Source organism: Spea bombifrons, chromosome 4 (genome assembly GCF_027358695.1).
Source record: "Spea bombifrons isolate aSpeBom1 chromosome 4, aSpeBom1.2.pri, whole genome shotgun sequence".
Taxonomy (NCBI): Eukaryota; Metazoa; Chordata; class Amphibia; order Anura; family Pelobatidae; genus Spea; species Spea bombifrons.
This window is the reverse complement of record NC_071090.1, coordinates 77,222,443-77,239,380: the sequence shown is the minus strand read 5'-3', so window position 1 is coordinate 77,239,380 and position 16,938 is coordinate 77,222,443. Positions and strand designations below refer to the sequence as shown.

Below are 16,938 nucleotides of genomic sequence, written 5' to 3'. Positions count from 1 at the left end.
AAATGTTACCTCTATTGTTAACCCTTTTACACCCAGCGGGGGGGGGGGGGTTAAACTGCACACTACATCCACTTTGACTGCTTTGATACATTCTCTTATAGCCACTGGGTACAGTGTTGTTCAATACAGATGATACATTTGGAGCACATTTCCCCATTCTGAACTTGCGTATAACACACAGATACATGACACAATAATGAGCATCTCAATGCGCCATACTGTCACCTAGATACGCGACAGTATACAAGGGTAAATATATTTGCATAGCGACTCTATTATACAGGAACACATTAGTAATATAGCTGATACATCTATATTAGTCACAGACCTTTACAGTTTTTGTGCAATTAATGGGTAACACCATATAAATGACCAACATCAGACTATTATTTGTCCTGTTTTTTTATCTAACACATGCCTGGACGGTCTGCAGTCTTAACATCTCCTTGCAGCTTGCGCAGAACAGGTAAAATACACGTCGGACGCATCTGTAGACAATACACCCGCTTTTTAAATGTCCGAAAGTAAGGATGAGATGTGCTGTAAGTGGGATTTTACAGTAAATGTTGACCCCAGGTGGCTTTACGATCTTTCCTCTTCCAGCCTGTGTGCATACAATCTAAGCCTAAAACCTACACAGTTAGGGAGTGAGAAGGCAGCCTGCGGTAATTTTACACTTCCAATAGAAAGGGCTACAATGTCAGGAGAGTAAATGTGTGTGTATGTATATTATATATATATATATATATATATATATATATATGGTGTGTGTGTTTTCCATTCAGACTGAATTTTTAAGGGTCTGTGATGCTTTATGTGTAAGGAAAATGTTTAGGCCAATTATAGTTTATTTCGTTTGGGTTTAGTAAATTAATGATCATGTACTAAAAAAAAAAAAAAAAAAAAAAAAAAAGAAACCTATGGTAATTCCACAGGACTACAATTTCCATCTCTGAGAGCAAGTCATGGACCGTCAGAGGGTGATGGGGTTGCATTCTAACATCCAGAAGGTCCCATGCAGCATAAAGCTAAACTACATGCTAAATGAGTAGCAGAAATATTTTATTAGGTCACAAAACTACTTATAAAGGGGAATTACAGATATCTGTTCTAGAAATGACCTATACATATAATATAAATGTCAGATCTGTAAATATCTCACTACACAGCTGTTAATTACTGCGTTGATATGCAGCACATAGATACACACTGGGAGAGGTAAGCAGTGATGAGGGTTTGCAAGCCTTCTTCTTTAGGAGGAGCTTAGAAAAAAGAATTCACTCTTTATCCCCGTAGGTTGGCTAAACACTATGGACCACAGTCACTGCTTTTGACTGCCATCCATATAAGCGGGTGCTTCTAAAGTTTGCGTTGCCCTGGCACTTTTTAATAAGCACTATAACATATTAATTAACAGCAGTTCAAGATATCAGTCTGGTCAGTGTCAGATTAAAGGTCAATTTAGGAAACATTCTAATTGCACAATTCATTAATAATATGTTATTGTGGATGATGGAATATGGACACTTACATCTTGTTAGCTTACCGGTAGAACCTCTGTGGTTTAATTCATACATAAGCAGAAAAGCCGTAGCTTAAACTCCTTGGGGCTTATTCACTAAAAGTGGGTTGTCCTGAGTTGTCAAGTGAGTTGTGTTTCCTCCACTATTTACTATACATTATGAAGGACCATCCCCAGTGAGCTTCTGCCGCAAGAAAAGCTTGTCTGGTCCTGTATAAATGTGCAAGTTCTCCAAAGTCTCTACATCCATAATACAGGGCCAGTCTAGCCCTTCATGCTGCTAGATTTGGCCCTTTATAATGAACAGTGAAGAGTGAAGATGCTGAAACCAGAACCCTCCTGCAAACTCTCCCTTCTGTGAATACAATCAAAGGAGTTGGAGAAGCAGAACAAATACAGAGATCACATTTATTACGTAGCTCCCCTGGCATGCCTACTATCAAAATAACCCGTATATGAATTGCTACCGTAATGTTTGCCAAGTTGGTTACATGTCATTATGGAGTTAACCATAATGATATCAATGGTTGGTAATATTTGACAGCAGCTATAGTGTTAATGGAAGTGCCTATCCTTCACAAACTTTTCTGCATTGATTTGCCACTTAGACACATTTGCATGCTCTCCAATGGTCAGCAGATGAATTATGTCGATTCTCACTCAAAACTTTATTTTCTTAAAGTATCTGATCATAAGCATGTAGTTTGTTGCATATATTTAACATGTTATTAAGTTATGTTCAATAATAAGTACTACGTTTTATTCCTATGAAACCTTTCCGCGGATGCATTTTTGCCTCAAATAAGAACCTTTACACAGTGCATTAAGAAACAAAATAAAAGGCACTTAGGTGGAGCCAGATTGTATGCCTTGCTCACCATTAAGACATGGGTCCCAGCTTAGCGAACTGGAAATGGTCTCTCAAGTTGACGGACTCACCTGTACTAAAGCAGGAAGATTCTGTAAATCTGTCAGTTTATGCCCCTCTACAGACACTGGCTAACCCCTTAGCTAAGGCCTTCCAAATAGTATGAGCAATTTAATTACATGCAGAAGAAAATGAAGAGGAAAACGGCACATTCACAGAGACATTTCGATAGCAGAACACAATGTAAAATGTAAATTGCCTTACTTGAAAAATTGTGTTGGAACATTTAATATATCGCATCTAACATTCTACCAAAATTCCACTAACCACAGTCCATGGCCCACTAATAATATCCTAAACCTAGCTTCAGCTGAAAGAATATCTGCCTGAAGATACACTAATGAGTACTTTAACACATTAAGTATAGTGGGCATTTATCATAAAACATTTTACTACTGAAAATTTTCTGTTAAACTAGGAAAATATATGGCATTAAAGAAAATCATAATCAAAAAAAAGTAGAGCTTAACCATTTTTTATATATATATACAGCTGCCCTTTTCTGATCAAAATCAGGAAGTAGACATCTTTCTTTCCCAACAGCCTCCTATGAGGTAGGTTCTGAGATAGCATTTTCTTCTTAACGATTTATACACACATTTATATACTTCTTTATAACCTTTGCTTTCACAAAACATAACTCTATAATCCCTTTTTATAATTTCATCAGTATCATTATATATATATACATACACACACACACACACACTGTATTTGTACACACACACACACATACATACACGTGTATGAATAATGTATGTATATCAATCAGTACAGCAATTGCACATGCCTTTGCACACATGAAAGGAGACATTCAACATTTATTACTATGCCTATAGCGTAGTTCGGACATACATTTTCATTAACTGCAGGTTGCTCCCTGCTCTGTCACTCAAAGATGCTAATCCTTTAATGTGCTTCTGACCCAACCAGTATTTAAATAATAGCACAACAAAACACAGACCCCATGAGACAATATGGTTTTCTTGACTGCAATATCCAATGGAGAAAAAAAAACGATACTCTAAAGAAGTCAGACATACATGAACCTCAGCATGTCAGCAATGAAACTAGAATACAAGCGCTTGCACGACACGTTGCCAAATGATAATCTATTTCAATACCCCATAAATTGACAAACTGGCACTCTTTTAGATGCAAATACACCACATCCACTCAAATGCTCTATCCTCAACCTATACTCCTACCAAATAGTTTTGGCCAATCAACCCTTATTTATTTCTGCTTCCCTTTCCCTTGTGTTGTTATTAGTTGTCTATTTACTCCTGGTGGTGATAGTGCTTCAAACTAAATGAAAACAGCCACCGATTGACCCCAATACCTCTAGTTAGGAGACATGTTACACTAGCGATTCAATGTACTCTCTAATGACACACGGATAGCTCAGGTCAATGGAGATTCAAAAAGGTATTTAAAAAAACAAAACCCAGACATTAATACTTTGCCCAAGATCATTTTATCATCTCTGTTCACCATAATGTCTACAATGTAAGACAGAATTACAAAACACATTTTCTGTAAAATGTATAAATGTATGTTTCTTTTTCTTTTTTTATGAAACTAATAATCATGATAGCCAAAGCACTTTAAAACGAACAGGAGTTTTGGCTGTACAAAACGAAGACCAGATATTAAGAAAAAAATCAATGTTCCTTTCAACTTACCTGAGTGATAGCAAAAAGTCAGGCACCTTAGTTATTAATGACCACACACACAACACTGACTACAACATAAACAACCTTTCGGCTTGATATATGAAGAGGACCAGAGAAAGACTAAGAGAGGCTTTATATCCCTTCCATTACTGTCGACCTTCAAATGTTTGATCTTTACAGAAGCCAAGTGGAGGTGTTGTGTCTTGTATTTTGGCTATTTTGTTCCATTGCAATTAAAGTGAGTTTAGTATTGAACTGTTGAATGTAGAAAATGGTAGATCTAAGCGGTAAGGACCTTTTATACCATTCAATGCCTGTGCACCTTGCTTTCCCTTTCTCTGCGCTTTAACTCCTCTTTATAGCAGTAAGAGCAGTAGTTTTCAGTCTCAGGTCGCCCATAAAAGGAGCAATTCTCCTTCTTACACCTGCTCTGGTGAAGTGAATACATAGGGCAGACTATGCTCCTACCCCTGCTGTTTTTGTCATTGTTCAACCATGTTTGAGAAGATTCCTCATCAGCATATTCTAAGCAGTCTCTGATATCACTAGAGTGGAAACCGTTTGTATACGTCTGAGATTTATGCTCTGAGGCTTTGTCATATGCAAGAGATTCAACCGTGTTCACTGTGCGTATGCCCGATAACCGAGCTGGACTATAGCTTTGTGAAGACAATGAGCGATTCTGTTGGGGATACGTTGCACAAGTTTTTAAGGAGCCAACTACAGGCTTATAAGGGTCATCTTGGAAGCCCGACGGCTTGGAATTGACATCATGTAAATGGATAACACTTTGCCTTTGGACGGGAGGTGTATGGCTGTAGTGAGCAGACACTGGTGTAGGACCACTTTTCTTAGCACCATTGCTGGGGGAGGGGTAAGATGAGGGGACTGGACTTGACCGATCCTTCAGTTTTAGAACTAACTGCGTTGTATGGCTTTGAGGCAAGATTGGTGATGCCCTTTCCTGAGGAGAGGATTCCAGTTTCTCCTTCACAAACCCATCCTGATCCAGCTTCCTACAGGATGACCCATTTATAACAGCCTTCTTTTCCACCTCTTTCCTCTTTTGCTCCTGTTCAGCATTGAAACGTTCCTGGGCACTGGTCAGGTAAAAACCAATCATCTCCTCATGAAACTGATGCCGGTGACTAGTGAGAAGGAGTCCCGCAAAGATGAACTTACGCTCCCCTTGCATGGCAGCTCTTAAAATATTAAGGCTGAGTTTAACATCTGTGCTATATTTCCAGGAGTCTGACTTATTATCTGAAAGTGATCTGTTGGCTAGTTTCTCAATGGGAGATATGCTAACTTTGTCTGTGGGTGATGGAGTTGTCTTCTCGGAAGGGGATGTGCTGGCAGACTGCCCAGAGTCCTCTTTGCTTCCTTTACGAGACTTAGACTTTTTCCCTTTTTCAGCTGAGTCCCCACTTTTCCCATTGCTTGAATTAGCTCTACTAATTTTTCCATGAACGAGACCTCCAAGACCCCCCATGTTCTTCTTAAGCTTTATACCCAGTGTTTTACTGAGACTACCAAGCTTATTTGCCACAGAATCTGTTCTGTTCTTTTCCTTTTCTTTCCTTTGTTTTTCCTTTTCTTTTTCTTTCCCGTTTTTACCATTGTTGACATTGGAATTACTACAAACGGAGTCTCTGTCGGAGTCCATGGAGTCTGCCAATGACTGTACGTCTTCTCCTGCAGAAGCAGTTGGAGATTCTGGTTGGGCCAGAGGAGCCTAAATAAGACATAAGATCAGGCCCTTAGTGGTGTGCATACTACATCTAAAATTAAACCAAAAATATCACTCTACCCATTTTACTGTTGTGAATTCTTTTATATAAAGAAAGCACCACAGCTGTGGTCTTAGATTTAAAGTATTATGTACAGATCTGCATCAAACAGTAGAAAAATAATCTGCAACAAGTTTCCCAATCTCTTTAACTAAGGTCAGTTTGGGAAGAGATTATTCACTATTAAAGCACCAAGTGTACACATGTACCACTTATATGATGTTTTACACGACAAAAATAAATGTTTTTAAATTAACTTGATGAATTGAAACAGATTTTTAAGATATGTTTTAATATACCTGCGTTGTATATCGGAAGCAGGAGTGCACAACTCAAGGGGTGCAAACAGGCCAGTATTCGGCATTGAATTTTTTTTTTTTTAATGAGATACCCGTGCTCAGGCTGGAATACCCCAAAGAAACATAAACAAAAAAACCTACGTTGACCTGTTTGCAGCCCTTGATACTGAATAACCACAATGCCTTCTTCAGGCTGCAGGGATTTACCCGTGTTTCCGAGGGTATCCGTATCCAAGTTACATTCATGTAGCTGTGCAAAAGGTTCAGCTTAGCCTCCAGAGACAGGATCAGACTGTAACAGGAACACGTAATGTTAAGGCAGAGATAATGTATAGAAGATATCACAGAAGGCAAGCAGTAACATATTAGTCTATTAACATACCATTAAAATGTATACACACGCACACATATTCACAAAGCATTTATCTGTAAAACACATTGAGATGTGTGCATGTAGCAGTATAGGTAGCATGCAAATATTCAATTGATTGATTCCATTAAATTTTCCACCCGTATGTGCAGAGACTACCTGGCCAACTTGATGTTATCGTTGTCATCTTTACCCCATTCCCAATCCTTGCCAGGATCCACAGCAAAGTGCAAAGGTAGAAGCCTATGTTCGGAATCCGTTAGAGGAATAACAGCTGTGGAGAAGAAAAAAAATAACATTATTACAAAAATACAATAAAAACAAATATCAAGGAATTAAACATTGAGATAATCAAATGTTGTGCAACAATTTAGAAAAGAGCAAAAATAAACAATTCACATTTAATTACAAAGAATAGCTGCATATTTAACCCCTTCGCGACCGAAGACATACCTGGTACTTCATGTTGACATGGTACAAGCGGTTCCATGATGTACCAGGTACGTCATCCAAAACAAACGCCCCCACATCGCAACAGTTATTATTATTATTTCAAAAATGAGTTAGTGGGCAATCAGAGTTGAATAAAGTCATAGCAAAAGCAAAATAACTGCTCTGGGTCTGGTCCTTTAGTGCAAACATGGTAAAAAAACAAACAAAAAAAAAACGGTCCTGAAGGGGTTAAACATAATTTCCATGTATATGTTTACTAGAACTAATAGATTAGTTGTTTCCTTTCAAGGTGCATGAATCACATAAAGAGTGTCTGTGGGGACTGTAGGGTCAGGTTTACACCACAAGATGGCACTGTAGCACAACATCTCAGTGGTTCTATTATCTCCATGCATAACAAATGTTCCTATAGGGATTTCTCTTCTTTAATGACCACATTCTGGATGCTGACTCAAGAGGGAAATGAAAGTTCTCAGTGGTATTCCCCAGGTGCATAGATGAATGTTGCAATCTTCCGCTATATTGCCATAAACTAATTAATGCTATGGGCTTGCCTCCTAGTTTATTATTGATCACATTGGGGTTTAAATTTTCCTTTACAAGTGACTGCACCAAAATACACTTTTTATATATACAAAAAGGTATCACAGTGTTCTAGAGTCCAGACGGACACTATAATATATGTAGGAACTGAAAAAAACATGTAAATAAAAATGCATGAATAATTTTCACAATTATATAGAGACGACTCCGGAAATATTTGGACATTGACACAATTTTTATGATTTTGGCTCTGTACGCCACCCCAATGGATTTGAAATGAACCAACCAAGATGCAATCAAAGTGCAAACGTTCAGCTTTAATTCAAGGGGTTGAACAAAAATATTTTAATACACAGTCCCCTTATTTCAGGGGCTGAAATGTAATTGGATACATGAACACAACCATAAATAAAATGTTCATTTTTAATACTTTGTCCAGAATCCTTTGCAGGCAACGACTTGAAGTCTGGAATGCATGGACATCAGACAGTGGGTTTCCTCCTTTGTGATGCTTTGCCAGTCCTTTGCTGAAGCTGTCTTCAGTTGTTCTTTCCGCCTTAAGTTTTGTCCTCAGCATGCATGCTCGATCGGGTTGAGATTGGCCAATGCAGAATATTCTTTGCCTTAAAAAACTCCTGGGTCGTTTTCACAGTATGTGTTGGGTCATGTCCATTTGTAAAGTGAAGCCCCTTCCTATCAACTTAGCTGAACTAGGCTGAGTCTGAGCAGACAACATATCCCTATACACTTCAGAATTCATCCGACTGCTTCGGTCACATCATCAATAAACACTAGCGACCCAGTGCCGCTACAAGCCACGCATGCCCACTGCCTCCATCGTCTTTTCCAGACGTTGTGGTATGCTTTGGATCATGAGTCGTTCCAAGCCTTCGCCATACATTTTCCTTCCCATCGTTCTGATAAGGTTGATGTTAGATTAACCTGTCCAAAGAATTTGTTCCAGAACTGGGCTGGCTATTTTTTTTTTATGTTTTTTTTTGCCAAAGACTAATCTGGCCTTTCTATTCCTGATGCTTATGAATGGTTTGCACCTTGTGATGAACTTTATGTATTTGCTGTCATGAAGTCTTCTCTTTATAGTAGACTTGGATAATGATATGCCTACCTCCTGAAGAGTGTTCTTCGCTTGGCTGGATGTTGTGAAGGGGTTTTTCTTTACCATGGAAAGGATCCTACGATCATCCACCACTGTTTGTCTTCTGTGGACTTCCAGGCCTTTTGTGTTGGAGAGTTCACCAGTGGGTTCTTTTTTCTTAGAACATACTAAATTGTTGTTTTGGCCACCCCTAATGTTCCCGCTATCTCTCTGATGGGTTTTTTCTTTTTGTGCAGCCTAAGGATGGCCTGTTTTGTGGGTTCACAGCAACAACTTACACATGCTAATACCCCACCTCGAATCAACTCCAGACCTTTTACCTGTTTAATTGATTAAGAAATGACAAAGGAGTAGCCCACACCTTTTAGTGAAACAGCCTTTGAGTCAATTGTCCAATTACTTCTGGTCCTTTGAAAACGACATTAAAGAGCTGTAATTCCTAAAATCTTCATCCAATTTGGATGTAAATACCCTCAAGTTAAATCTGAGAGACTGCACATATTCTTGTTAACACTAGCTTGAATTTATTTTTGTAAGTAGCCGAAATAAAACTAGTGTCGGTGCCAAATATTTTCGGACCTAACTGTAAATAGCTAGCAATAGGTTACAGACACATAAATGCCCTCGCTTTAATCTGCACCCTTTGAAACCAAAGTGCCCTCTTAGACCCTGTACAAAGCTGGGGCAGGATCTTATTATCAAAAAGCTGATAAACTAAATTAAAATCAACTGATCAAAGCTGCACAATGGGCATTTGCCCATTTAGTGTCAAAAGCCTTCATTTACCAATTACTTTTAAGCTATGATTTATACTCGCTAATATTATTTATTCGCTTCATTGTGCCGTAATGGGGATTATTTATATACAGGAATTCTGGGGGAAAGTTTTAAAAATGGTCATAGGACTAGAGCAAGAAATTAATGTTCCTACTTGTTGGAGCATCCCATGGAAAATGTAGTTACGGTGTTAAAAACACATTCAATATGAAAAGTTTGGATTAGTAGTTTTCACTTCTGCCTGAATGACCCAGAAATGATGTCAAACATCACGCTTATCTGCTTTGACATAGCATTTGGTGAGATCTGCTGTACTGCGAAATGGAACTTCTCACATAGCGAGAAGGAAAATCGGATTGTGAACGCCTTGTACCCATTTATAAAAAAAAAGTACTGGCAGATAGGATATCTCTAGGTATGTCTCAAGCCGCTGATGCTGCTGTGCTTAGACTGTAACTGGAGCATCAGAGGAACAGCTGCTCGCAAATGCACACAGACCAAGAAAAATAATCATGGGCAGATCGAGTTTTACATGAAACATACATTGACAAGCGTTTCTATTTTTTTTTATTTAAAAACATGGTGCAGATATTGCACATTTTTGATTAGTAACAGCTGTAAAAATTATAGTCCATAAATGTGGTACAGGAGACCTTCAGCTGGTGTATTTATTATGATTAATAAAACAGCATTCACAGGTTCACAAAATGCATGCTGTGCAGATGTTAGCAAATCTTATAAGGCGCATAAGGTAAGCTGCTCACTGTATAGTAAGCCTATAAAATATTACGCACTGTTCCGTTCTGTTTATGGCTTTTTCAGTACCTATGGCTAAAGCACCACTACGACTGCTTTTAAAAAGAAAACATTTGGATTTTCCTTGTGTACTTACTGTTTGAGCCAATTAGCTAGCAGAAATGTCAACTCACAAGGATCCAATGTGAGGACCCTCACTTTATCTGGTTTCATGGTGTACATAAAAAAAAAAATCACTACTAAGGTTTACCAACAATTACCCTTGTTCTTTTCTAAAAAAACACATCCATAGAATTATTATTTCTTAAAAAACAAGAAAACACTAAAATCAAAGTGTTTATGCTATTACATACAGCCCCTATACAACATGTTAAAGGTATCAGGACTGTATATTTAACATATCAGCCTCAACATTATGGAGTTAGGACTTACTGTCTAGGTTTCATTGGTTAGGAAGTCAGACAGTCATACCCAATTACCAAGCAAAGATACGCCAATGCTGTATTAACATGGATGTCATTCATGCACATAGATTTCAATTTGTGTTAGTATTTGACATGTCCCTTTAGGGTCACACACATATATCAAATGTAATACTTTAATATACCACAGAATTAGAAGCCAAGGAATTGGAGGTGTTCCAGGATCATTGTAATTGAGAATATCGTGCTACAGCCAACACCATAACACGCTAAAAAAACCACACTTTCAAATGAATGATTTGCTGCGTCTCTCTAATAGGCAGGCTAATAGCAAAACAGCGAATGAAGTCACAGAGCTCTTACAGCCCAAATCCTTTTTCATTGGTGACAGGTGTCACCTACTACACCTTCCAACTCAAATGCCAGTGCGCTCCAAGAAAACACTGCCTCTCAGACTTTTAACCCCTTAATGACAAAGCCCGTACATGTACGGGCTCAAAATGCATTGTTTACAATGGGTTTAGGGACCGCCCATTGTCCTTAAGGGGTTAAAGAACATTATTTAAAATATTCTACAACGTATGCGCCTTTGATTAGCTTTGATTTGCAAACAGGTTTGAGCACTTGATTACGTCTGATTTAATTAACACTGCAAAGCTTAAACTATAAACCTGTACACAACCTGTTGTGAAATTGTATTCATTTGCCATTATATAATGTTATATCAAATGTCAGTGTGGATTTTAAGTTTTAAAAGTTACATGTTCCTATTGGAGAAGGTCTGCTTCAAACCATTGCTGCAAAGCTATTGGGTTCTCTAACATGGGTTACAAGTTTGTTTTACCATTAAGACCAAGACTAAATATGGCTGTCAGGATTCAGCCAAGGGTTTGAACGGGCTCTGCTAAGAGTTTCCCATAACAATGCACTCCAGATTACCCACTTGTGCAAGTAAACCAAATGATTATATTGCTGTATGTGTTGATGTTAATGTGAAAGGCCAATAACTGAACCAACGTCAGCCAAATGACCTACACTGTTTTTCAAGATTTGTTACTGAATCAGAGAGTAGATCTTGTATTTCAATACATTTGTTGAAATGTCAATCCTATAAAATAGACACAAGGTGGAAACAACCAAGAACAATGTGAAGGATCATACTCTATTTCAGATATGTCTTTGAAATAATTGTAAGCTAGGCCCATTAAACATACAGGTCCAATGTGCCAGGCTAGGTGCATGTACATCACAATAATCAGCCGGCAGCAGCCTATATCGGTGAAAAGGCATTTTTTTTTTCTTTTTAACCCCTTAATGACAAAGCCTGTACATGCACGGGCTCAAAATGCATTGTTTTCAATGGGTTTAGGGACCGCCCATTGTCCTTAAGGGTTTAACTATAGCGCATAAAAGTTGAATGTTTGAATTATTATTTGATTTCATTATAATACAAAAAAACGTTGACCTACAATTTTCCAGGCCAGGGTCGGAGTACGAATACCAAAGCAACACTGGCACTTTGTGGCCTGTGGCCACCTAATGATGTTCAGCTGATGGCTAAATATCAGGCAAAAACGAAGCCTAACTTAATGTAATAAATACAGAATTAAAACTACATTATAATTCAACAACCAGAATGCCCAGGTAATGGACTGTTACTAAGGGCGCATTTTCACATCTGCGGATTCATGTTTGTACCATTTTCCTCTTTTGTTTCCAACAAAATCTGAGAAGTAACTTGGGTTCTACTTTGAAACAACTACAGAAAAGATGAACAGCCTGCCAAAAAATGGATAAACATGTATTATTCTATCACACAAAATATCTGATCTTTGAAGAATGTGTCATTGACCTTATTGATGAGTAAAAACTTAATATCTGTAATGTTGACCAGTTTAGGCACATTTCAAAACCAACGATAAACATCAAGTATTCCATCCCGTAAGCATTCACAAACCATCCAACATATCCAGCAGAGAGAAAAGGAAACAGTTTACTATTTCCTTTCATCTTTGCATTTAAGAAAAAAAATCTACCAGAGATGTGATTACTGTAATCAGGAAGATGCAGCTGTCTCCCTGCTTTCCCATCCATTAAAATTAGCTACTGATGAAAAACATTGAAATCCCGTACACAACATTTCAGAACGAGATCCATTTTTAATGATATTATTTGAAAGTGATAGTACCGACGTTAATTAGAAAAATGTTCAATGACAGAATTTGGACTGTTGCATGATAACAGTCATATCTGTATATATTAGAAGTATATACAAAGACTGGCATCCCCTTAAGGTGGAAATTTTCAGGTAACACTCTGGGGTGTATATATAAAATCTTTAGATTGTTAGCTCACAAGCGTAGGCCTCGAAAGCCCGACATTCTTTTACTTTGTGTCAGTATGTGTCAATGAATATTTGTTATGTACAGTATATGTTAACCACCCCATTTAACTTGTACAGCAGATAATTTGCTGGCACTTAATAAATAAAAGGTAATAGCAAATAATACTTATATAACACATATATTAAACATACAATACATGCATACATACACACACACATACACACATAAATAATACAAAGTCATGCCCTGATGCTCAGCCTCATGCACACCTGTGCTGAAGAGAGGCATTGACCTCACACTTTTCCCCAACCTAGTCCTGCCTCCTATGGGTGGTCATATCGGTGTGTCCCTGCCTTAGCATGCCCCCACAACTTTTGTCTACTTTTCAAACTTATATTTACTTCTAAATTAAAACTTCCTTTAAACAATCACAAAATGCTTTTGAAGCACACAGTGCAGCCAGAATTTAATACATATGTAATTTTTTTTAACATCATTACTTCACTTTTAAAGGGTGCTCAAGGCCATTTCAAAACACGGTATGACATCTTGTTAATTTATAATTATTCGGGTGTCATAACTGACAGATTCAAGAACAAAGGCGTGTGAGAACCTTTGGTGAAGTTTGGAAAATTAAAAATGTATGACAGCTTATATCTTATTCACAAGCTATTAAAAATGAGAAGAGTGCAGAGTTTTTCTCCAAAGGTAAACTTAAGTGAGGTGATTCAGTGAAATACAGATATTCAGGCAGTGGCTTAGACAATCAAAGCAAACTAGAGCAGGTCTATCTTTGGGCCGCTAAGCATAAAAGAATGCAAGCTCTCAGGTATAGTTGATCGCAATGTTAACGTAGAAGGCCGTAGATCACAGACAGACACGAGTTAAAGAACAGACCCTTTAAAGCCAATGAGGTTAACCAATAGTGTTGACATTGCAGGAGACAGGAACCCCAACATATTTAAGTTAGAGACCTTGGGGAAGGACAGAGGTAGGTTTGTGTTGCACATAGAGTCGCATTATAAGCATTTGCTCAAACATTACTGTGGTAACATATGAGAGAAATAGAGATTTTTTCCCCTTGTTTATTCCCTAGTGAAAAACAAAGCCTGACAAATGAAAGAAAAAAGGGGCCACCAGTAGATAAGCAGGTAGAGAATTATCGATTTCCCGGTTAGCACCGGTGGAGAGAGATTTTCCAAAGCATCAAGGAGAATAGCAGACAATCTGAAGAAATCAGTGACAAAATGTAATCTTTAGGGCAGAAAGATGACAACTGTTACTACCTGGCAAACACCTGCATTTTTTTAGTTTAGTTTACTTATGCAAAATATATATATATATTTTTTTTTTTCAGCAGATCAGCTTTTTATCGGTAGCTTACTTGAGGTGGATTTTGTGTCAGAGGCAAGATATGAAAACTTAAGCACAATTTTTAAAAATTACATAATGTCATACTATTTTATGTTGTAAAACTACCAAAATGCACACGGTTAGTAAAAATACCCACGAGTATATTTGTATTGAATGTGCGTAGCTTTTTCAATGATGCAGCGAGTCCGATGCCCTGCCTATGCCACTGAAGATAGAAAGGAAAAGCACGCTGCCTGTATCATTTACGGCACGCACATTGTAACAAGATGGTATGAAGAGTGATCTTTGCCCACTAGGTCAGGAGGTTCTAGACTTCAAAAGGCCAAAGCAAATTTTTGACATAGATAATGGATCTAATTTTTTGATATATTTTCATTTTTGGTTTTAAGTATATTATAGAAATGTAGCATTCCGATACATTGGAGACCAAGCACTTTATATTGTAGTGTCAGCCATGAACAGAGCTGGTCGGGCCTCAGACGGTGGAGCCTGACTGAGGCCCGGCACCTGGTTCAGTTTGTCAGGAAGAGGAGATTGTGAGTTGAATCCAGTTTAAAATGCTGCCTCCTTTTTCATTTTAGGGGGCTTGTGTCCTTATGAGCGTGTGTCTTGGCTCATGCGTGATCAAAGCAGATTCATCTGCCACTACCTTCATGGCTGGCTCAACCACCTCTAGCTGTGAATCAGATACAGTAAGCACAGGTCAGCAACCTTCCTCCATGGATGCCGCTCTTTTCTAAGAGCTTAGAACATTTGTTGGGTGTGAGTGCGCTGCAGCACTATAAGTCAATTAGTTTGCATATAAAACAGAAAACGTGTATAGAAATGGAATTGTATAAAATATGATTCTTCTATATGATAGTTATATAAACGCATATTATTAGGTCACAAAGTCATTAAAATGTCTCAGTAAAACTCATTAACTACCCAAGCTAAAACTAAAGTGTTTCTCTGTGACCATTTAAAAAGATAATAGGTATGAACACATGGACGTACTTGCAACTGCTCTCAGCCTTTGTGTGTCAAATGAACTATATGGTTTCAGCAAACAGAAAGAGCTTACATGATTATGTCTCCAAAGAAATGGGGCATCCAAACTGGCAGATGTGCACACTGTATGCGAAGGGAATGCCACATGCCATTTATGTTTCTGGTGTTTTCGAGCAGCTTCTGTGCATTAGCATGTGGGACCAATTCTGACACCAGACCTCTTCTGTTCTAATTTAATAGTAAATGTATCCCCAGATCTCAGTCCCCATGCTCCTATCACAGCTGATCTGAAAGCTGTTATGGATATCCTTTTTACACAAGAATACTGCATTCTGAAGCATCTCCCGAGCCCTGCATGATTAGACATTAACACTTCTTTTGCCAAGAGATCGTTAAGAACATTCCAAGGGGCCCTCTCATCTCAATGTAAGGCGTTACTCTTAATATTAACCATGTGCCTTCATTTTACTGCTCCTATTACACATCACATTCACCTGGAGATAATAAATTTCACTTCAGGGTACTTGGTAAGGATTTAAAAGAGACCAACTCTGCCTTTTACACAGTGCTAACTAGCATGGCCACTTGCAACCTCGGACCCCATTTAAACTAAAAATGGATTCAATTCAATTAGTTCCACAAGTCCTTCAACTTAGTACAACTCTGGTGACACAATATTCCCACAATATGTCATCCACATCCAAGCAGTCCTCTCCTATTGTTTCATTTCCCTGTCAACTACCGACTAGATTGTAAGGTTGCAAGAGCAGGGCCCTCTTCTCCTTTTGTACTAGTCTGTTATTGTTTGTGATTTTAAATTATTCCACGGATTGTAACAGTGCTACAGAATCTGCTGGCGCTATATAAATATAATGTATTAAGTGCTCCTCAAATGGGTCTGCAATTAAATCAGTAGACACTCAATTTGCAGATTGCAGGTGTTGCTTGCTGAATTTTGCTCTCAAGACCGTGGCAATATACAGTATCTCACAAAAGCGAGTACACCCCTCACATTTTTGTAAATATTTTATTATATTTTTTATATATATAGTAATTTATCCCGCCGTTTGGAATATGCTAAACATGGGGTCTGGTGCGTTTGGCCACACCAAGCCCTGTGTTGCTATAAATCTTCACAAGAATACCTTACATCCATGCCATTTAACGCTACAATATTATTTATCCACACTACTTCTCAAAGATTGAAGCTGCGGTAAAAATTAAACGTGTTCATAATATCAGGCTAGATCTGCTCTTCCTCTTGTTAAACTCATCTTGTTTAGGAAAATATTTATTTATATAAAGGTTGTTAAGAGCAGAGCCAAAGAGTCCAACACAACTCAGCAAGTAAAGCCTCAGTTGATGTCATTCATGACCTTGAGTTTATGCAAGTTCAACAGAAGTAACACTGAAATTCTCCTTTAGCTATTATATATGCTAGAACTCCTGAGCTCAGCGACCATTAAAATCATGAAAACATAGAACTCAGTAAGAGCTTTCAGGAAGCCAAGTTCATCAGATTTTCAGCCTCGCTGAAACTTGTAAATCAACCCCCAAAGGGTTTCAAAATGACATC

At 38.0% G+C, this 16,938-nt stretch overlaps 1 protein-coding gene across 1 annotated transcript in view; it reads right to left on the bottom strand.

Annotated features, from left to right (window-relative positions):
* Positions 1–3,911: 3,911 nt before the first annotated feature.
* OTUD7A (OTU deubiquitinase 7A) overlaps positions 3,912–16,938 on the bottom strand; it is an 87,886-nt gene continuing 74,859 nt past the window's right edge. Inside the window, exons 12-14 of the mRNA XM_053465100.1 lie at positions 6,745–6,859; positions 6,423–6,507; positions 3,912–5,861 (exon numbers count right to left, since the gene is read on the bottom strand). Of these exons, the coding sequence (XP_053321075.1) occupies positions 4,434–5,861; positions 6,423–6,507; positions 6,745–6,859 (1,628 nt within the window). The 3' untranslated portion in view covers positions 3,912–4,433. The remainder of the gene's footprint in view (positions 5,862–6,422; positions 6,508–6,744; positions 6,860–16,938) is intronic.